The following is a 22562-nucleotide window of genomic DNA, read 5'->3' as shown; positions in this document are numbered from 1 at the left end:
CACTTTGGATGCTTTTTAGCTATTGATGTTAATAAATTAAAATTCTCACTAAGTGTGATGCCTTCAAGAATCCTTCTATAGGCTCTATAGCCATTGCTGGTTGGTGCTGAAACATTTGGGAAACTATTGATGCTGGAACTGCTTTTTCTTTTTTCAGTAAGAGATGCTAAAAAAAACTTGTACCTATGGACCCCAACGGCTTATCAGATCCCTACGTGAAACTGAAACTCATTCCTGACCCCAAAAGTGAGAGCAAACAGAAGACCAAAACAATCAAGTGCTCCCTCAACCCTGAGTGGAACGAGACATTCAAATTGTAAGTTGAAATTATTGCAGCCTAGCGTGAGGGGTGGACCACCTGAGATCTGGGAGCTCCTCTCCCAATCTCTGTTTCCTTCCCTCCCTCCCTCCTTTCCTCCCCAATCTTTTCTTCCTTCTTCCCCCCTTCCATCTGCATTTTTGTATTGCAAGCCAAATAAACATTGGAGCCTGTTTTTTTAAATAGAGTCGAGAATGTCTGTGGTGTGGGGGAGTGGGTGGCATAGAAAATAGTATGATGTGTTGCTAGGTGAAGGCAAGTTGTGGGAAGCTCAGGGTCTCTGCAAACCCATAGGGTGTAGTGATCACTTCTCTAGGCTGAGTTTGTGGAAAGTGCTGGGCCTGCAGCCTGATGTCTTATTTCAAGACTCTGCATGGAAGACTCCTGCCAGCTTCCATGCAGAGTCTTGCCTGGCTGGTGTTCCAAAAACCTGGGGTTCGCTTTTTGATACAGCTGGACCAACAAGTGTTAGTGATAGCGGCTGACATTTATTGAGCATATTCTATGTGTAACAAGTGCTGTATTAAGTGATCTAGCTCCATTGGTCACATCACCCCATTTTACCCATGGGGCTTAGAGAACACGCCCAAAGTCCCACAGCAAATACAGGGTAGAGTGAGAGTCAGCCTTGGACAGTCTGACTCGAGAGGCCACAGGCCAAAAGCATGATTCCTTGAGGGTAGCCTCATCCCCTCTTTCCTCTCTCAAGGAAATCTGGGAGCCCATTTCAGCCAGAACCAAGAAGATGCCTCAGAACATACAATTTCCCCCAGACCAGCACCAGCGAGACTCTTCATCCATTTCCCCAGCCTCATTTAACCTGTGTGTGTGAACACCCACACAGTCACGTAATCAACACCCATATTTCTTATAGTGAGAGTGTCTACAAGGTTTCCAGAACGCCACAAGCCCTATTAAGACATAAGGAAGGCAACAGAAGTAGCTAGAACTGCCCCCCTCAGAGCTGGCCTGGGCCCTCTGCCTATTTAAGCCACAGGCTTTCAAACAGAAAAAGCTCTTCTTCCCTGGGGAGCTCGCCTGGGATGGAAACAGAATGTGTATTTTTGCAACAGCTTGTAATCTTTAAAAATTCCTACCTTTGGGTCTTGTCCTTTTGTACATTTTATCTGATTCAGAAATCACTGTAACCCCTGACATCTCCCTTTGCCCCCCCCCCCCCACCCCGCCTCCCCACAGCCAGCTGAAAGAATCGGACAAAGACAGGAGGCTGTCTGTGGAGATTTGGGATTGGGATCTGACCAGCCGGAACGACTTCATGGGATCTCTGTCGTTTGGGATTTCTGAACTGCAGAAAGCTGGTGTTGATGGCTGGTAAGGAAGATTTCCCTTTGGAAGCTGCAATACAGACAGCTGGGTCCATCCAACATGGGATCGAGGCTGTCTTCCTTTTCCTCCTGAAAGTGCAATACTGAAGCAGTCACAAAGTGATGGCTGATAGATTGGCTTGGCCTCACAGATACGTTTTATTTGGTCGTCGTACTGAAAGAAAAAATTAATTGCCAATATTTAAAAAAATCAAGTGATTTCCCGTAAAAACTGAACTTCTGTCTTGAAAAGCTAGAAAAGTCTGAGCACACAATCAAATGAGAATAGTTGAAGAGTTGATGCTCCCTTGGACAGGGTTTTTTATTTGCCACTGCCAGATTTTGACTCTTTAGGAAGATTCTCTGTCATTGGGACTGCTCCCAAGCCTGGCTGCTAAGTGTTGGGGCTGGCTGGCAGGGTCAGCACACTGTCTCTCCTTTGTTCTGGAGCTTTTGCCAAAAAGTCCATGCCCAGTATTCCCAACTAATAGGCTGAGTAAGCCTCCTTGGCAACCATTTGTTTTCCAGTTGTTTGAGTAAAGGAGTCAGAATAGACAGCCATCCTGGAACTGTTGGTTTGACAGAGTGAGGGTTAGTGGCTGCTCTCTCTGATCTGTTTAGGAGAAATTCTCTCATTTCTGAATGCTCTTATTGAGGGCCTCTTCAGTATAAGTGAAACTCAATCAAAATCAAACTGGTTTAGCAAGAAAGAACAGATCACCGGGACCTCACATTGTTCACCTTCCAAATGCTTAATCTCTCCTCTGTATGTATCAGGGGCTTTTACTCAAATATGTACTGAGTGTCTGCTCCATTCTTGTCACTAGAGATGTGTCAAGTATGAGACAGACATGCTCTCATGGAGCTGAGCTTCCAGAGGAGGAAGATAAACCTTGAAGGGGAAATTACACAGATAACTAATCAATGACATCATCAGACATGTGAAGAGAACAGAAGCCCAGAGTACTACTACTACTACTACTAATAATAATAAAGTGTCTTAAAGCACAGTTAATAAATGGTTAAAAATGTAATTCTCATAAGATAAGAATTTGTCAAAGTTTTCCTTAGCTCACAAGTGAGGAAACCAAGAAGAGAAGTGGCTGGTTCCAAAGGTTTGTATGTCAGTAGAGAATGGAATGCTGAAATAACTGTGTGAAGTTGGAGATAAAACCAGCTGCTGAACAGAGCAAAGAGATCACAGCCTTGGAGGTTATCTGATCTGGTGGACTAGAGGAGCAAAATCTCACCTCTGTCTTCTAACCATGATCATCCAGCTTTGCAAAGTTGGGAGACCGTCTGCACCCTACTGGGTTGTGAATAAGTCAGAGTACTCTGAGGAAGGTGAGGACTAATTAGGAAATGCTGTAGCATGGTATTAAAAGGTCATACCATCATCTTTTTGCATTTTCTCTGAGTTTTGGATAATTATTTTAGCATATGGAATATTTAACTTTGCATGCTCCCCCATCACCACTCACAGATTTTGTGTTCCCCTTTAAGTCAGGCATAAAGATGTTAACAGGAAGAACGTACCATCCCTGTAGAATATAAGTGATACAGGAGAGAATATAATAATAATAATAATTATAATAGCAGTAGCTCCCACTTATTGACTCGTACTAGAGGGCTGGCACTAGGCTGACAACTTTCCAGGTTTTGGGAGTCACACTGATACAGCACTAGTTAGATGTGTGGAAAAAACATAGCTTCTTTACATTCTGTAATAGACCTTGTACAGTTTCGTGACATCTTGTTGGCCAAGGACAAGGGAACTGGCACTGTGTGTGGTGCCTTCTGGCCATCACTGCCGCAGTGGCTCATCTCACCTGGTCCCAACTAGAGTTGTGACACCTCTTTGAATTCAGGCTGGAGTCCTGTCCCTGGCCTATGGCCTCTGGTTGGGAGGTTCCTCCACACCATGTCCTCTTTGTTCCACCCCCAGGCCACTGCCAGGTTCCACCCACTCAGCACTTCCATGACCTGTCATGTCTGAGGCTCCCAAATGGAGAGACAGGAGCATGGTCTCAGAGTCCTCCCTCTTTCCAACCTGCAGCTGCTATTGCTGACACTCTGGCCTCTACATAGGTCTCTGCCCAGGGCCCCATGAGGAGGGAGGCAAAGCCCCTCTGCTTTCACCCTGTCCTCTCCCTTCCTCCTGCCTATGGTTCTCCAGGCCCCAAGGGGCAGGGCTATCTCCACAGATGCCACATCCCTCTTCCTGGCTCAATGCCTGGCTTTCTACTCCCTTGAAGCAGACAGCAGAGTGCAGGGAGGACAAAGTGGCTTAATGATAGGGGACGGCACATCAGGAGTAAGTCCCAAATATTACTGCATTCACACTTAGGTCATTCTTTAATTTTCTCAACAGTTTTGAGTGGAGTATTGTTCGTGGGATCAGAGTAGTCAAGCAATGTGTGAGGGACACACAGCTCATGAGTGACAGAGCTGGAGTTTGGGTCTAGGTCCTTGCAATGTCAGAGTCTGTACACAGATATCTCATTCTGCCTCCTGATAATATGGCAGAGGCCTGGAGGGCAGATGAGAAGGTTTTGACCTTGGCTCTCTTACGTGGACAGATGCTTTGTGACCTTCGGTGAATCACATCACCTCTCCATACAATGGCCATATCTGCAGATGTGATTCCGTTCCCCAAGGATCACCAAGGATTACAGCACACCCTTCCCCCCCCAATCCACCTTCTAGGATAGTTGTGAGGATGATAAAAGTAGAGTTGGAAGGGAACTTTTACAAAATAAAAGCCCTCTTCAGATTTTGTAGATAAAAGTACTCTTCAGATTTAGGGCCAAAATGATGCTGTCCTAACTCTAAATGTATCAAATTCTAGGAATTAGGATTCTTGTCCCAGGAATTTTTTTTAACACTGTGTGACCCACAGTAAGTCACATGTCCTGTCCCAAGACTCATTTTCCCCATCTGAATAAGCCCTCCCAGCTATTCTGTGTGCTGTGATGTGAGGCCATGTGGCTGAGGTGGCAAAAGCAGCTGTGAAAGCTCCCAGATGTGGAGCATCTGCCTCAGGCCCCTCATCTGTTGCTTTGCCACTAGCTCTGTGTCTGTTGTCAGATTCTCTTCTTTGTTTCTAATTTTATTTATGTTGTCTCCTTTCTTTCCCCTTGTTTTCCAGAGGTTTGTCTGTTTTATTGTTGTTTTTGGTACTTTTCCTCTAGAGAATTGGCTACAGGATTTGTATATCAGTTTTGTTTCTTTTTTTCTCATTTCCTGTAGGTTTGTTTTGTGGTTTTCTTTGAATTTCAGTTGAATATTTTACTAATTTGTTTTTCCTCTCTTAACATCCTTTGCTCTTTAAAAATAATGAGCAAGCATTGAGGGGATAAATATTTTCTCCAAGTTTTGAAGTTATGTTCTAGCTTTGGTTGCTTACTCAAGGTCTGCAGTTCTATTTGTAATTTCCTTTCCAGCGTGCCTTCACAGTAGTCCCTCTTGTTCATAGATAGACCCCCAGTGGAAACCCAGAACCCCAGGCAGGACCAAACCCCGTGCATGCTATGTTTTTCCTACACACACACCTTTTCACTTAAAGGAAGCACAGTACAGCTCCGTGGCTTATCCAAATTGCCAGCTTCACTGTTCTTGCACTGTAGGGTCATTCTTAAGTAAAATAAGAGTGACTTGAATTTAAGCATGTGATACTGGGACAGTTGATCTGATAACCAAGACAGTGTTTTATAGTGTGGACACTATAATAATTTCTTATAATAATATTAATATCAGTGATGATGGTGTCTTTTATGGAACACTTACTAAGTGCCAGGCACTGTGCTTATCATTTTACATACATCATCACATCTCAGCCTCACAATGATCTTTTGAAAAAGAGGCTTTTATTCCAATTAAAGATGAGAAAAATCAAGACTCAGGGGTCCTAACCAACTTCTCTGAGAGGATCCTAGGAGGCAAAGGTGGAGGTGATATTTGGACCCAGACATGATTTGACCCCAGGACTCATGAGCATGTCATGAAGGGAGTCCATGTCTCATGAGGTCAAGAACTTTGGAAGGCTTCTGCAGAGAAAAACAGCATCTTGGGGTTCACAGTCATCCAAATGCCCGGGTGCTAGGTTAGCATGCTTGGAGTATGCGAGAAATAAAATATAGTCACAATGTTGGGGAGTGTGATAGGAACACACAGGCAACAGAGGTCTTCATAGAGTTCTTTCAGAATAAAAGAACACTTAATGGGCAAAAAAAAAAAGGTGAAAATGTGCAGTTTTGAGTGATACAAGTAAGACAGTAGTGTTGTGTGTATGTCAGGGGGAGAGCTGCATCCTATAAATACAGAATATACATTTTTCTGATATCCATGGAATAGTTACAAAAATAAAAATATATAGCATACTGGCTACACACACACACACACACACACACACACACACAAACCCACAAACCTTCCCATGTTATTTAAAATAGAGCTTTTCCAAGGCTTTTTCTTTTGTCCTACCAACAAAATACTATCAAGTAGAGTAATGGAATTTGTCCTGGCCCCTTGTCTCTCTTTAGGTTTAAGCTGCTAAGCCAGGAGGAGGGCGAGTATTTTAATGTGCCCGTGCCACCGGAAGGAGGCGAGGGCAATGAGGAACTGCGGCAGAAATTTGAGGTGAGATGTCTTTCTTTCTGCATCAACGGGAACTGGTTGAGTCTGCCTCTGTGCTGTTTTTCCCATATATGGTGTGGTTCATTCCAAGGCCTTTCATGACTTCGTGCCTTTGCAATGTTCTGTCTCTCAGAAAACTCCTATTTATCCTTCAAGACTTCAGTTAAGTGTTCCCTGCCTTGTGAAGGCATTCGCAACTCCCTGTCTTCATTCAGATTTGGACCTTTTCTTGAAGGTGCTCACTCTGCCCAGGTCACTTTGGTGGTGGCTTAGACTGGGATGGTAGTGATGGTAAATAAAAGTGGACAGAATAGTGATGTATTTTGGAGGCCGAGTCAATTAGCTTTGCTGAGGGATAGAATTTGGATTTGGATATGATGGCAGAATGGTGCCATACTGTTGAAAAATGGAATTCACAGTGCTGGTGACTTCATGAAATAACCATGAGTGTATATTTCGAAGAATAGGAGCCCTGACCTTGGCTATGACCTTTGGCTCTAGTGCTGGCTCTGCTTTTGCCTCACACAAACTGCTTCTCTTCTGTGGGGCCCAGTAAACCCTGTTGCCATCTTTTTGAGAGTTAACTGGCATGTAGGACACACCCTGCTTTTACAAAGCGAGTGTTTTGTGGAGATGGGTTTTAGTTCTTTCATTATTTGTGTACTGAGTGATTTTAAAGTTGTTTCACGAGGGACAACATGATTTTGTTCATGTAAACTCGATATACTGAGTCTGATGGGAAAATTACCAATTCTAGATAAGCAGTGATGGCCTGCTGACTCTGAAAAAATGTACACAACACTTAAAAACAAAATAGATTACCATCATTGTCATTCATCAAATAATCACACAAGCAAATATAAAAAAAATATGACCAGGTAAGTTCTGTGGAAGAGAAGTCCATGGTACTTTGAGAACATAAGAGGGAAGTATAACTTTGAGAACACAGGGATGATGTTATTGAGAAAACAACAGGGAAAGTTAACCTAGTCAAGAGGGGCAGAAAGCATTCCAGTCAGAAAAGACAGCATGTGCAAATGCCCTGTGGTGGGGAGATATAGCAGCTATGTGAGGCTGACAGAAGGGCAGTGTAGGGAGAGCCAAAGGTGAGTTGAGGTAAGGCTGGGGAGGGAGGAGGAGGTCCAAGTAGAAGGGCTGTGTTAGCCTTGGCAAGGATTTTGGCATTTATTTCAATAGCCATGTTAGTTTCCCCCTGAACTTGACAGGAATGGCACTTGAGTGCTGACCCTTGTCTTGAGCCTGTGCCCTCCATAAAACCTGTACTGTGGCAGTGGTTCTGACCAAGTGGGATATCCCTTTCTGGAAATGAGTGGAATAAGCATGCTGGGCCTTGAGCCTATGTGTGAGTCATTCTCCACTGAACTTGGTGGCTGAGGGTCATTACTGTATACCTGGCTCAAGACCCAAAGAATTGATAGAAGGACTTCCCATCCAGTAGAACTGAGAACTGGACACTGTTTGATAAAAAACAAGGCCTTCCAGAAAACATTTTTCCATCTCTTTCCCTCACCTTCCTGATGATGTATCCATTCACTGCTGTGTTAAAATGTATTACTGTGGGTGAAAAAAAAAAAAGGCCAGTATTTGCTTGTACAGAATGAAGTCTCAATTGCGCAAAATGATTTCTTCTGTCCTAGGGCAGCTGGAGTGGCATTTCAGAACACCAAGGAACATATTTCCTACATGAACAGAGCATTTATCTGGGCCAGTTACTGACTTGAAGTAAAGGACTATTTTTGCCTGCAGACACTTGTTAATACCTGGATTATAATTGCTCCAACCATAGTTGCTTAAAAAAGTTTCCAACAGAATGAAATTGTTCTTGGACATATAGTGGAGTTTCACTTGACCTTGAACATGAGAAATGTAATCTCTGTGCAATAACCAATTAGCACCCAGAATGACTCAGAAATTACTTGCAAGTCTCTCATGTAGAGAAATTCTGAGTGATGGTAAAATTGAACTGCTGGGATTGGGGTAAGAGAATTTCACAGTAGGGTGAGTAGGGTACAATTATTATGCGTGATTTGTTTTGGAAGAAGTTCCATGTGGGCTCTGTTGGTTTTTTTTTTTTTTTTTTTCTGACTGTGGCTTGCTGATGGGCCAGCGTAAGGAAGGCACCATTTTAGATGGTTCAGAATGGGTTTTCTGACATTTTTCTTAAAATTTTCTTAGAATTTTAAAATTTAATAAAATGCTGTCTATGTGTTCTTTATTATTTTAAGTACTTTAGACATATTAACTCATTCAATTCAATCCTTATGACAGGTCTGAATGGTAAATGCTATTAACATCCCAGTTTTTCTTTTACCAATGAGGAAACTGAGGCCCAGACAGGTTAGGCCACTTTCTTACATCCCACAGCTGGTCATTGTCCTGCTTTGAGCGGACTATAAGGATTCGAGTGCAGGTGGTTTCTTTGGAGGAGATCTCCTGAGGCAGCACAGAGTTGTGGGGAAGTGGTACAGGGAAAGGAAGGGAGCCAGAAGAGCATGTGTTGCCAAGTAAGTTACCACTGTGGGTAACTGGGGTTTCATCCAGCTGGGAGTTTCTACAGGGTGCTACAGGGTTTCCCAGTCTAGGGACAGGAAACTGAAGCATCTACCTGCTCCCTTCACTTGTGGCTAAGTGCTGCTTCTGGGAGAATTAACTTGCCAGCACTTCCAAGTTGCCCTGCTCGTGGGCTGTGCTTCTCATGCAACCAGGACATGAGCCCAAGGCAGGATCATGGGTGTTCTAGATAAGCAGCCCAGGTGTAGAGAGAAGTGTCCCACAGGGTCTTGGTAGGACACCTGGGCCTGCATCTATGCAGTGTAGCCTATTCTGGACCAGTGGTTTCAGACCCAAGCTGCTTGGCTTTGAATCCCAGCTCTGCCCCCTCCTTGCTGAGTGCTATAGACAAGTTACTCAGCATCTGAACCTTTAATTCTCCTTCTGTAAAATGGGGGGACTCAGTGCTTCTTACCTCATAAGGTTTTGTAAGGATTGAATGACAAATGCACTTAGAACAGCATCTGAGCCCTGGCTGCATAGCTCAGTGGATTGAACCAAAGTGTCCCAGGTTCGATTCCAGTCAGGGTACATGCCTGTGTTGCAGGCCATGACCCCCAGCAACCACACATTAATGTGTCTCTCTCTCTCACTCACTCTCTCTCTCTCTCTCTCTCTCTCCCTCCCTTCCCTCTCTAAAATAAATAAATAAAATCTTTTTTTAAAAAAAGAACAGCATCTGGCATGTCATAACATTCAAATGTCAGGTTGTCATTATCATTATCAGCTCCCCCTTGAAATAAATAAAGCTCAGGGCATACTCCTGGCTTGGGAAAGGCTGCTGGTGGGTCAGGGAGTCCTAGACCCTGTGGCTAGGTACCGGCAGGGGTGGGAAGGGCTGTGGGAGCTCCTTGAAGGGGTGGGGATGGCAAAGGAGTATAGCTTAAGCCAGGACAGGAATTAGTCATCTGAAATGAAGCCCTGGAGGCTGGCTGCTGAGGTGCCTTCACTCTACCCAGCAGAGTCTGGAAACAGGCAGAGCTCTCGCTCAGAAGTGCAGTCTATCTGTTGTCTCTTTGAACACTGGGTTCTAGGCCTCTAAACCACAGACATGAAAAGGTAACCATTAATGTGTTCCTGTTTCTCAAGACATATCCAACCCAGGAAGACAGAGGATAGTTTTAATTTGGGCCTCAATTTTAAAAATGTTTGATTTGATGGAGAACCTTCTAGGCATGGGGTCACTGGTTGTTGAGGCTAATGGTTGTTGGCACCAATTCATTGCCAACAGGAATATCCAATTTGGGGTGCAGTGAAGAAGGAGACTTTATTTGGTGCAGATAGCTCAACAGTGATACAGTCTGCTTTGCTCCACAGTGGTCTGCTCTGTGTTTCAGCTCTAGCCTGGGAAACACAGTCTTTAGTCTTTGGTAGAAGGCCTCTTCTCTGAGCCAAAGGGGAGCCAGCCTATATACAGAAATCCCCACCCCTGGTCCCTGATTGGTCCATCTCATGCAAATTAAGACTCCAAATTCTCATAGTTTGATTGCTCCAAAGGCACTGTACTGATTGGTCAGAATAGAGCTGCTGTGATTGGTCAGAGCTGCATAGCTCCGATTGGATGGTGAATGACCTCCTTTATGAGGGCTGTCTCAGATGGCAGGAACACAGTGCAAACAGGCAGTTCCATTGTGGAGGCTGGCAGTTTATTGCAAAGGTTCCTTTGCAAAGTGCAGTTTATGTGAAAAGCCCTTGTGCAGAAATGGCTGCTAGGCTTCTGCTTTTTTTTTTTTTTTTTTTTTTTTTTAGCCCAGTTAGCCCCCAGGAGCCCTTTTTAGTTGGTGTCTTTTTTTTCCCCTTAGGGTCACTCTGGAATTATGGGACTTTCAGAGGGACACAGGACAGAGTTCTTGTCCTCCAAAAGCTCACTATATAGGAGTAACAAACTCAAATTTTTTCAGGCAGATAGTAAGAAGGAGGAAAAACTAGTGCAGAGGGGGCTCCACCCTCATGAATGGGAGTCCCACCTCCCACCTCCAAATACGATCACACTAGAAGCTAAGATTCCAACACATATCTATGAGAAAAGACTCAAAAGCAATTTGGGATGAAATATGGACAGAGGACTATTGGCCTCAAATTCAGAGCAAGGAAGGTGACTTGGAGGACTAAGGGATGAAGCTTTTGGCCACTCACTGCTCCCTGAAGGACAGAAAAAAAAATTTCCTTCAAGCAAAGTCAGTTGGAGAAATGGAGAAGATTTTGCTCTGCAGTCATGTTTCACTTGCAGGGTATTCTGGGATCTACAGGTGGTGGGCATGAAAACCTCAGGGCTGGAATGGGGCCTGGGAACCAGAGACAGTCAGGACTGGGATCTTCACAGGTTGAAGAATGGAGTGTGTGAATTGGATACATCCTGAATCAGGATTCAGAGAAGGTTGAGGACGTAGTAGTAAATCAAAGAGATGGCAGGGTGGGAGGGGAAGAATGTGTTTGGGTCAAGACAGCTTGGACAGCAAAATTCTGGGGGCTAGAAAGTAAAACTTTGGGATGACGGGAGGACATGGCTCAAAAAAGGCAATGCAACTTGTTTTAGGCTCTTCTCTTATTTGCATTCTCCCTGATGATCCCATGGTTTCAACCACCCCCTCCATGCCAGTAATCCCCAAATCCTTGTCTCCGGTTTATGTATTGTTTCTTAACCTCCAGTCCACATAGACAGCTTCTTACTGGGTATGCACACTGGGTTGTCACAGAGACACTTAAATCCCAACATATCTTACTATAAAATAACTCAACCGAATATGTTCACAGATGTTCACAGCAACTTTGTTAGTAGCCCAAAAGGGGATTAACACAAACAATGAACACGACACAGCAATACAAGGAACAAACTACTGATTTCATGCAACAAGAGGGGTACATTTCAACAATGTTTCCACACACAAAAGAAGCCAAATGCAGGACTGCCTCTTCTGATACTTCACTAAAGTTGTAGGTTTTTCACACCATGCAATCCTCCCATTCTCTGCAGATACCAGCCAGGTGTCCTACAGTTTAATTCAATTCTGTTACTCACTACCTGGAGTTAGGGCAGACCCCACAGGTTAAGGGCTCAATCCCACAAGACTGCCCCCACTTGAGACTCCAATCACAAATAGTGGAACTCCAGGTTACCTGTACTCTGTTTGGCTTGGCTACTAATCAGGGCTTCCCAGGCCCCGCCCCGCCCACCCCCCCCTCAGGTTTAGTAATTTGTTCACAGGACTAAAGGAAACACTTTTGTTATACTGGTTTATCTGATAAGGATACAGATGAACAGCTATACAGGGCAAGGTCCAGAGGGGGTCCCAAGTGCAAGTTCTGTTCTGTGGAGTTGGGGGTGCACTACCCTCCCTGCTTGTGGATGTGTCCACCAGCCCAGCAGCTCTGAAAACCACATAGTTTATGGAATTTTATGAGACTTCATCATGTCAACATGATCAATTATTTACTTGATCTCCAGTTCTAGAAGATAGGGGCTGAAAGCTCCAAGTTTCCAGTCATGGTCTGGTCCTCCTGGACCAGCCTCCATCCAGGAGACATTCCAGAGCCCACCAAGAGTCCCCTTCTAGAAAAAAGATGCTGCTGTTACACAGGAAATTCCAAGGGATTTAGGAGCTCTATGCTAGGAACTGAGAACAAAGGCCAAATAGTAGAATAAAAGATGTTCCCAGCACCTCTGTCACTGAGGAAATTCCAAGGGTTTTAGGAGTTCTGTGTCAGCAACACCAGGGACAGAAACCAAATATATTTCTTATTGTGTCACATTCTATCACTCCATTTAGGTGTAGTTCAAGAACAAACCAAAACCAGCGTTTGAGGGTCAGAGTCAAGAGCAGAGAGTCCCTGTGTGGGAGGAGGATGGACTGGGAACAGGCCCGAGGGAACCTCCTGAGGGTGATGGAAATGTGTTATATCTTGATTGGGGTTCGGGCTACTTGTGCGTATACATTTTTCAAAATTCACAGAGCTGCACACCTAAGATTTCATTTCCCTGTATCCACTTCAACCTTTCAACATTAGTTACAAAAAGAAAACAATGGTGGATGCTTCATCAGCATGACAAATGGAACCTCACCAATGGGGAAGACATAAACCCTTGCAGTTTAAGCCACTATATATAGGGAAGGGAGACTCTCAATGACTCTGAAATCAGATTAGTCACTTCTTCTCACCGTTTGGCCCACACTTGCCCCTCCTCCCCCCTTCATCTCAGTGGAAAGCACCACTGTCCTCCCAGATGCTCCAAACAGCAGAGTTGTCTTTCACTCCTGACCTCCCTCACCCAATCCATGTCTGGTCTGTCTCCCAGATGGCCCACCTCATTCCATCCACACTGCAGACACCAAGTTCAGGCCCTGCCACTTCCACCTTGATGACTGCAGTCACTTCATAATGGTTTCCAAATTCATCTCCTCTAAATGGCTTTCTTCGCTAAGCCCAGAGCGCTCTCCTCCATGTGATAGGGTCACACCACAGCCTTGTGAAAACCTTGTGTGCTCAGAATCAGCTGAATCTTCCTGATGGGGCTTGTAAGGTCCTTCTGGCTACATCCCAGGCTGTGTCTGCCTCACACTCTATGCTCTAGCCAGATGGAAGAGCATTTTAGTTCTTTGAATGTGTCTTGTTCTTTGGTCTCTAAAGACTGTTTCTGCTGTGACTCCAAATTCTTTTCCTGGGTAACTCCAAAATACATTTTGGACATAGGGTAGAAGACCCAGTTCCTGCTGGAATGCAAATTCTTTGAGCATGGCTATCTGCTTTTCTCTCTGATAGATCCTTCAAATATAGGGTAATCCCTGGCATGTAGCAGGCACTCAATAAGTACTTCTTGAATGAATGAATGTTCCATGATATTAAAAACTCTGGAAAGGTTTTTTTTGCCTCTTTGTCTTCAAAATAAAAGTGAACAATACAATAATAATAATACCTACCATTCACTGAGCATCTACTAAGGGACAGGCATGGTGTTGAGAACTTTGTAATGTATTATGTCATGTCATTAACTCATTTCCTTGAAAAGGAGACTGATATTTAGAAAAGTTCATTCACCAAATGCAAGTAAGTGCCTCTCTGCACTGGGCAGCTCTCATGGAGTTTGTCTTCTAGTGTGAGGAGAAAGACTATAAATCAAGAAACAAGTAAATGTCTGGTTTATAATGTGGTGACAAGAGATGGAGAAAATAAAGTGAATAAGCAGAGAGAGACTGCTGAGAGCTATTTCATGTTGGGCACTTGGTGAAAGGCTCTTTTCTGGTGAGGGAGTTCTCTGGGAAGAGCTCTAGGCACAGAAGACAGCAAGCGCAAAGGTCCTGGGGCAAGAGTGTGGTTGATGCTTTCAGAGAACAGCAGTGAGGCCAGTGTGGTGGCAGCATGGAGAAGGGGCTGAAATCAGAGAATGCGGGAGGGCCAGGTTATCTGTGGCCTTTGGCTGTTTCTCTGAGAGAGACAGAAAGGTCTGGGATGTTGGACGAAGGAGCATTGTTAACTCAGGATCATAACCCCAGAGTTGGGATTGTAAACTGAGCTTTTAATGCCACAAGTTTCTCACTCCTAGAAGCAAATCAGTAACAAAGTTCTGGCGACTGCTGGTCTCCCATTCTCTGCTTCTTTGGGAGCATTTGCTGCCATCTGAGTCACTGTGCTGCTGCTCCCATAAGCAGGTCCGTCCCCCAATGCACTGAGGACACACATGGGCCTCACTTGCCCATTTATTTACCCATGGAGCCAGAAACTATATCAGTTGAAATATACTAGGGAAATTGTGGAGAATGAGATATCGTCCATGCCCTCGGAGTTTTCAGTGCACTGAGGGAAACAAGTGAACAGGTAGTTATCATCCAATGTAAATGGGAAGTGAAATGGATGAAGAGAGAAAGTAGGGACAACTGGTTCAGACACGAGGAATCAAGGAGGGCTTCCCTGAGGAAGTGAAATTGGGGGTAACTAAGTTGGAGAAGGAAGGTGAGAGAAGAGCTATCCACATGGCAGCAAGAGCACTTGCAAAGGCCCTGAGGTGGGAGGTGAAAGAATGAAGCTGGGTTGCAGGGAAGAAGGATCTAAGAAGTGATGAGATTGGAGAGCTAGGGAGGGCCCTATCATCCTGTCCCATATTGGCCAGCAAAAGTCTGAAGTCTTTATTCTAAAAGGAATAGGTCACCACTGAAGCATTTTAAGCAGGTGGTGACTTGGTTGGGTGTGAGGAAGTGGAAGCTCGCTCTGGCTGCCTGGGAACCCCAGTGTGGAAGGAACTGAGGTAGGTTGTCCAGGTGAGAGGTGATGGTAGATGATGTTGGTAGACACAGAAAGAAGATGAATTCTGGAGGCAGCTAGGAGGAAAAAGTGACTGTTCCTGGTGTGGACATGAGGGCTACAAGAGAATTAGAGGTGCCAAGGATGGTCTCCAGGTTTAGGCCTTGCAGAACAGATGTGGGCCATGCTTTTCACAGGAATGGAGATGGGGCATGAGTGACAGGAACCAGTGTGCAGTGTCTACATGTGTTTTCCCACAAAGGCATCCTCAAACCTTAATGATGTGTCTGTGTGCTTCCCACTTCAGAGAGCCAAGATCGGCCAGGGAACCAAGGCTCCGGAAGAAAAGACGACCAACACCATAGCCAAATTTGACAACAATGGGAACAGGGACCGGATGAAGCTGAGTGATTTTAACTTCCTGATGGTGCTTGGGAAAGGCAGCTTTGGCAAGGTATAGTGTGGCTGGGTGGTGATACCTGCTCCAGAAGAAATGACTAACAAGGCAAACACATTTGCTGCTCATGTGGGGTTTGCATTCTAGTGAGGGAGACAGTAAAAAGTAAACAGGTCTACACTACAGTTTGTAGTAGACACTGAGGAAATGAGTAGAGTGCTGTGCTACAGACAAATCAAGAGAGGACCCACTCCAATTGCCTAAGGAGGTGACATACAAACTGAGACTTGAGGATGAGAATGAACCAGCCATGCATTCAAAGAGCTGGGAGAGACCAACATGTGCAAAGGTCCTGGGGTGGAGAGGGCTTGACACATTCTAGGCACCATCAGAAGGTGTGGGTCCAAAATGCCATGAGTAAGGGAGGTAGTAGCATGTGAGATTGCAGAGATGGGCAGGGCCTGATCATGCACACACAGCCCATGAGCTCTGATGGGGAGTTTGGATTTTATTCACAGTGCAATGGGGAGGCACTGGACGTTTTTAAGCAGAGAAATGCCACAATCAGATTTGCCTTTTGGAAAAAATCACTCTTACAGCTAAGAATGGAAACAGTTCCTTTCACATAGTAGCACAGTTGAAGGACAGCCCTGGGACTCATAGAGCCATTCTGTATGCTTTATAGATACTGGGAGATGCTGTTTTACTAAAATTGAGATGGTGTTGTGAGTATTCCTGACTTATTTAGTGTTGTTTTGAGACTTTTAATCCCTTTCTGTGCCACAGATGTCTAGTATAAATCTCATACCATCAACTCAGGTGTGTAAAAATATGAATTTCTTTCCCACCTCTGTAGCTTAGGTAGAAGTCTGACAGTTATCCTTAAGTTCTTCTCAAATGGCACATACCCCAGCATGTACAATCAGTTGGTGAGTCCTGATACCTGCTTCTCCAAAGCATGTTATGAACTGACTTCTCTCCGTCTTCTCTAATGAGACCCTAAGCTAAACCATATATACCATCTGGATGCTGCAGAAGCTCCTACGTGGTTTCCCTGCTTCCACATTTGTGACCTATAGTTAATATACCTTTCACTTTGCAGCCATAATCATTTTTTTAAAATACTGCATGCCTCTACTTAAAACACTCCAATGACATCTGGTCACAATTAGAGTAAACTCTATATTATGTCCTTGGCTGACATCACTCTTTATGATGACCCTTGATGTAATTTCTGCCTGATGACTTTTTTTCTTCTCCTGTTACCCAGTGTGCTTGGGCCACAATAAGGGTTCTTGGGATTTTGAAACATACAAAGCTCCTTCCTGCTTTAGAGCATTTGTGATGCATGGCTGGCTCCTTGTAATTCCCATCTGAATTTAGATGTCACCTCTTTTGAGAATCCTTCCCAGGCCACCTTCTCAGAGAGTATTTCACTCATTCTTCATTATATTCAACTCTTGTAGCATGCCATCACCAGATAATACTTTTCTTATTTGTTTATTGGTTTGTCTTTTTTTATCCTCCTAAGATCTGACTGCCACAAGAGCAGGGACCTTCTCTGTCATGTTATCACTGTACTTCCAGTGCCTATGGATTGAGTTAATTCAGGGCCTAGGCTAAATGCACGGATTTTTTTCAGTCACAGGTCATTTGCTGACATAGAGTCAGGGATCTGGCTCATGTTTGGAAGAGCCTCCCATGAAATGGGAGTTGAGAGCAGGAATGTGCTGTAAGGTTGCTGAGCAGCCCCAAGTACTAAATAAGCAGTTGGCAATAGTAATGATCCACACCTCTGCATACTTTTTGCCAGCAGCTTTGAACAGTCTGTATGTGGAAATGGAGATGTGGAGGGTGGATTGAGCTAAGGGCAGAGCTTAGAGGATCAGTGAACCAGGAGATTACATTAATAAGGTTTATAAGGGAGGTAAGGATTCTAGGATGAGGGATGCCCAGTGCTGATCCAATGGAGCCTGCTTCTAGCAGGTTCTCAGTAAAAGTGGAATGAATAGAAGAATACAAATAGCGTCTAGACTGGATTGGAAGGAAGTCAAAGCAGGAAGAGTGTTGTAATCTAGGTGGGAAAGAAGGAGTCTGGAGGCCTGGGTATGAAAAACAAATAGATGAGGTTGAGGGATTTAAAACGCTAAGAAGAACAGAGAGGCATTTAGACCCCAAAGATGGGTGGTTTCCATGATGACAAGGGGAAAAGTAGCCTAAATTAAGAGGTTTTAATAAGCTGAGGCTGTTGGTAAGTTTTAAAGAATCATACTTTTTAAGTAAGCAATATATTCATGGTTCATAACTAAAATTATGTTTAAAGGGTAAATATTGAGGAGTCTTGCTCCCACCCAGGTTCACCCTTTTCATGCTCCCTCACTGCTACTGCCCTCATACATTAACACTTTTGTTTATTTAATTTGCATCTTTCCAATGTCTGTACATTAATTTAACAAGTATAAATGTGCATTTTTATTCTTGGCCTTGTTACCTCAAAAGCTAACAAGGTGGGTTGGAGAGTTTTTGATTGAGGAATGGAAGCTACAGAAGGCCTCATGGAGAAGGTTGTGGTTGGGGGGGCTGGGTGGAGAGGTGGGAGAGTGGGTCATTGGGGAACAGTAAGGGAATGAGAAAGAATAGATGATATGTTTCCATGGAAACTATTATAATAGTTGAGAGTTCTGTTTCAGACTGGGGATGTGGCATCAAATAAATCACAGATGATATATGCCATAAAAGCAACTAAAATAATAAAAACCTCTGTGATACTTTAAAATGTAGTAATCCTTTGCCACTCTAGTTTTGCCAATTGTGGTTTCATGTTAATGCGGTTTATATTTACATGCCCATTGTTAATGTTTTGCGGCCTAGTTAGGCAGATAGATCAATCCCCTTAAAGGGAAGAACGCAGCAGGGTGGTTACTGTCCCCCTCCCAAAGGTAAGGTGGATGACCTGTGGGCCAATCTGTTCACACCTCCCCTCCCCCAGGTCCACTGTGTCAGATCTGGCCCAGAAAAACATGCTCTGGAGCACCATGATAATTGGTGAACTGATTAGGGAATGACGTAAGCATTTTGCTAAAATCTGTGGAAATGAAGAGAAGAAAGCAATTGTGAAAGCCATTGAGAGCCAAATGAGAAAGCTCTGTTTCAAAACTTTTGTAGAAGGAAGCTTTAGAGAGTTTTCTTTCCTGAGAGGATTACCTGGAGGGATTATCTTACTAGAGCAGGGCCTCTGGCATGTCTAGCTTACTTGGAGTTACATGCCTTCTAGAACTGTTGTTACAGAGTGGTCAGATGTATTATTCACTTATTATTTAATATTTAGAAATTGATGGCATTCTTATACACCAACAATGAAGTATCAGAAAGAGAAACTGAGAAAAACCAATTTTCTTACTATAGCAACAAGAAAAATAAAGGACCTAGGAATAAATTTAACCAAGGAAGTAAAAGACCTGTACTTGGAAAGCTATAGAACACTGAAGAAGAGATTGTGGAAGATACAAATAAATGGAAGCATATACCATCTTCACTGATTGGGAGAATTAAGATCATTAAAATGTGCATACTACCCAAAGCAATCTATAGATTCAATGCAATTCCTATTAAAATACCAATAGCATATCGCACAGATCTAGAATAAATATTCCAAAAATTTATTTGGGAAACAAACAAACAAACAAAAAAAAACAAACCTGAATAGCCTCAGTGATCCTGTGAAAGAAGAATAAAGTTGGAGGGAGCACAATACCTGATGTCAAACTATACTACAAGACCACTGTAATCAAAACAGTCTGATACTGGCATAAGAACAGACACATAGAAAAAATGGAACAGAATAGAGAGCGCAGAAATAAATCCATGTCTCTATGGTCAATTAATATTTGAAAAAGGGGGCATGAGCATACAGTGGGTGTTGGGATAACATCCCAACTTCCTCTTCAATAAATATTCCATCTTCAGTAAACATCCCTCTTCAATAAACGGTGTTGGTATAATGGACAGGAAATGCAAAAAAATGAAACTAAACCACCAACTTACACCATACAGAAGGATAAACTTAAAATAGATAAAGGACTTAAATATACATTGTGATACTGTAAAAGTTCTAGTGAAAAATATAGGCAGTAAAATTTCAGATATCCTACATGGCAATATTTTTGCTGATATATCTCTTGGATAAGGGAAATAAAGGAAAAAATAAATAAATGGGACTACATCAAATTAAAAAGTTTCTGCACATTTAAAGAAATCATCCTCAAAATGAAAAGGGAACCAACCATATGGGAGACCATATTTGCCAATGATACATCGGACAAGAGTTTAATCTCAAAAATATATAAAGAACTCATATGACTCCACACCAGGAAGACAAGCAATCCAATTAAAAATGGGCAAAGAACTTGAACAGACATTTCTCCAAGGAGGACATACAGAGGGCCCATAGGCATATGAAAAGATGCTCAACATCACTAGCCATCAAAGAGATTCAAATTAAAACCAGAAAGAGCTATCACTTCATACCCGTCAGCATGGCTATCATTAATAAATCAATAAACAACAAGTGCTGGTGAAGATGTGGAGAAGAGGGAACCCTAGTGCACCATTGGTGGGAATGCAGATTGGTGCAGCCACTGTAGAAAACACTATGGAATTTCCTCAAAAAATTAAAAATGGAACAGCCTTGTGACCCATCAATTCCACTGTTGGGACTATACCTTAAGAATCCCAAAACACCAATTCAAAAGAACTTATGTACCCAAAGTTTATAGCAATGCTATTTACAAAAATAGCTCAGTGTTAGAAATAGCCCAAGTGCCCATGAGTAGATGAGTGGATTAGGAAACTGTGGTATGCCCTGGCTGGTGTAGCTCAGTGGATTTAGCCCAGGCCTGCAAACCAGAGGATCACCGGTTCTATTCTCAGAGTACATGCCTGTATTGCAGGCCAGGTCCCTAGGACATGGTGCTTGAGAGGCAATCACACATTGATGTCTCTCTCTCTCTCTTTCTCCTTCCCTTCCCCTCTCTGTAAAAATAAAGAAATAAAATCTTTTAAAAACTGTGACACATTTACACAATCAAATACTACACAGCAGAAGGAAAGAAGTCCTACCTTTTGTGACAGCATGGATGGAACTGGAGACTATTATGCTAAATGAAGTAAACTGGTCAGTAAAAGACAAACACCATATTATGCCACTTATAACTGGAATCTAATGAACAAAATAAACTAATGAGACAAGTAGAAACAAAGACATGGAAACATGGAACAGACTGATAGCTATAGGAAGGGAGGAGGGGGGATGGTAGAAGGAGGGGAAAGAGAGTAGTCAACATTTATGAATGACCCCTGAACCTGGACAATGGAAAGAGAATTGACTGTGGAAGAGAGGGGTGGGCTGGGCGAAGGTGGGCAAAAGGGAAAAAAAGAAATTGGGACAACTGCATTAGAATAAACAATGAAAAATAAAACAGTGTTATCCTTCATTCTCTGTTTTTTATGACTTCTTTGTCTCCAGCTTTGCCAACCATGACACTTCCCAGGAATTTAACCTCACTGGTTATCTAGTGATTCCTGGAGCTCAAATTGTGCTCCAAATCTGTAATTGGGCAGATATATACTATCTAGGTTGATTATGTAATATATGCATGGTTCCTAATCTCATTGAACCTCTCTCCAAAAATTTTATTATAAAATATTTTTAGTTCAGAAAAGTTGGAAGGATTATATAATGAACATCCATAATACCCATTGCCTAGATTTTACAGTTAACATGGTAATGTACTGTGTGTGCTTTATCACAGATTTATCCATCTGTTTGTCCCCAGGTTAACCCATTCTTAGTGCATTTCAAAGCAAGTTGCAGACTTTCCTACACTCTACCCTTAAATTCTTCAGTGAAGGGCAGAAATAAATGTATCAACCTATGAATTTTGAAAAAATGCATACTTTGAAACCCTGTGGGGGTGTACACATTAGTCAAGAAGCACACAGATGTAAGTGCCACTGAGTTTGATGGGTACTATGAGAGTCAGAGAGGCCCTCATTGAAGGCAGTGAAGGCTTCCGTAACAAAGTGACTCTTGAGCCATACCTAAAGGACAAGGTGACTAACTACGCAAAGAAGGGAGGGAGTAAATGAAGGTCTTAGACTGTCTCCTCCTTCTGATCACACCCAAGCCAGGAATGGTTGATCAGTGTGGTGGCCAGCGCACCTAAGCTGCTTTGTTAGCTTGTGTGCATTCAACTTCTGTAACACATACCCCAAATGTATACTGGCTCAGACACTGCAGAAGCTTCATTTTCACTCATGTAACAGTACGAGGTGGGTGTTCCTGGCCTCACCCACGTTCTCCATATGGTAGTTGAGGGACCTGGGTTCCTTTCATCTTATGTGGCTCCATTAATTTCTATGGCCTTGTTTTTGTATACATTTGGAGGGTGGAGGGAGAAAGAGAGTATGTTGGAGGCACAAGTTACTTCTTAAAAGTTTCAGTTGAGAAGTGGCACCCATCACTTCTGCTTGCTCACTGCTAGAGAGAATTTAGTCATATGGCCACACTTCAGTGCAAGGGAGGCTGAGAGAACAATTCTGGTGGAAAGCTAGTGGTCTCAGCCACACTCTACTTTTCAGCTGCTGTTGGAGTTTTTCTTAGGGACGCAAAAGACCTTCTGACTTTCCCCCTTATAATTCTCAATTTACATGCCCACAAACAGAAGAGTCCAAATTCTTCCGATTAGTGATATTTCCTTCTAGCGCTTGATGGCCTGAGTGTCACTAAGGAGGCCACTGAGGATTAGGCTGTGGCTTGGTCCACTAAGGCCCCACTAGACACTTAGCGCTTGTGTGCTGCTCTCCAAGGTTCTGATGCCAGCTCCTTTAGCTCAGACTTCAAACTGCAACAGGGTTGAGTACAACCTTGGCCAAGTTTCCTAAATATTAGTTATTCATGAACCTGTTTATCTTGGCCATGTATATATCTACTTTATACTATTTTAAATATTTTTCTTTAGTTGATTTAGATGACTTCCTTTTCTTTTTCTTACCATTGCCTGAAGCAATAATGTGAAACCAT

At 43.3% G+C, this 22562-nt stretch overlaps 1 protein-coding gene across 1 annotated transcript in view; it reads left to right on the top strand.

Moving 5' to 3' along the window:
* The window catches only part of PRKCB (protein kinase C beta), a 352458-nt gene that overhangs the window by 259513 nt on the left and 70383 nt on the right, over positions 1-22562 (top strand). The window contains 4 exon segments of the mRNA XM_036021374.1: positions 164-316; positions 1517-1651; positions 6186-6282; positions 15392-15538. Of these exon segments, the coding sequence (XP_035877267.1) occupies positions 164-316; positions 1517-1651; positions 6186-6282; positions 15392-15538 (532 nt within the window).

The sequence above is a fragment of the Phyllostomus discolor genome, chromosome 3, assembly GCF_004126475.2.
Source record: "Phyllostomus discolor isolate MPI-MPIP mPhyDis1 chromosome 3, mPhyDis1.pri.v3, whole genome shotgun sequence".
NCBI classification, from domain to species: Eukaryota; Metazoa; Chordata; class Mammalia; order Chiroptera; family Phyllostomidae; genus Phyllostomus; species Phyllostomus discolor.
This window is presented reverse-complemented; position numbering and strand designations above follow the sequence as displayed.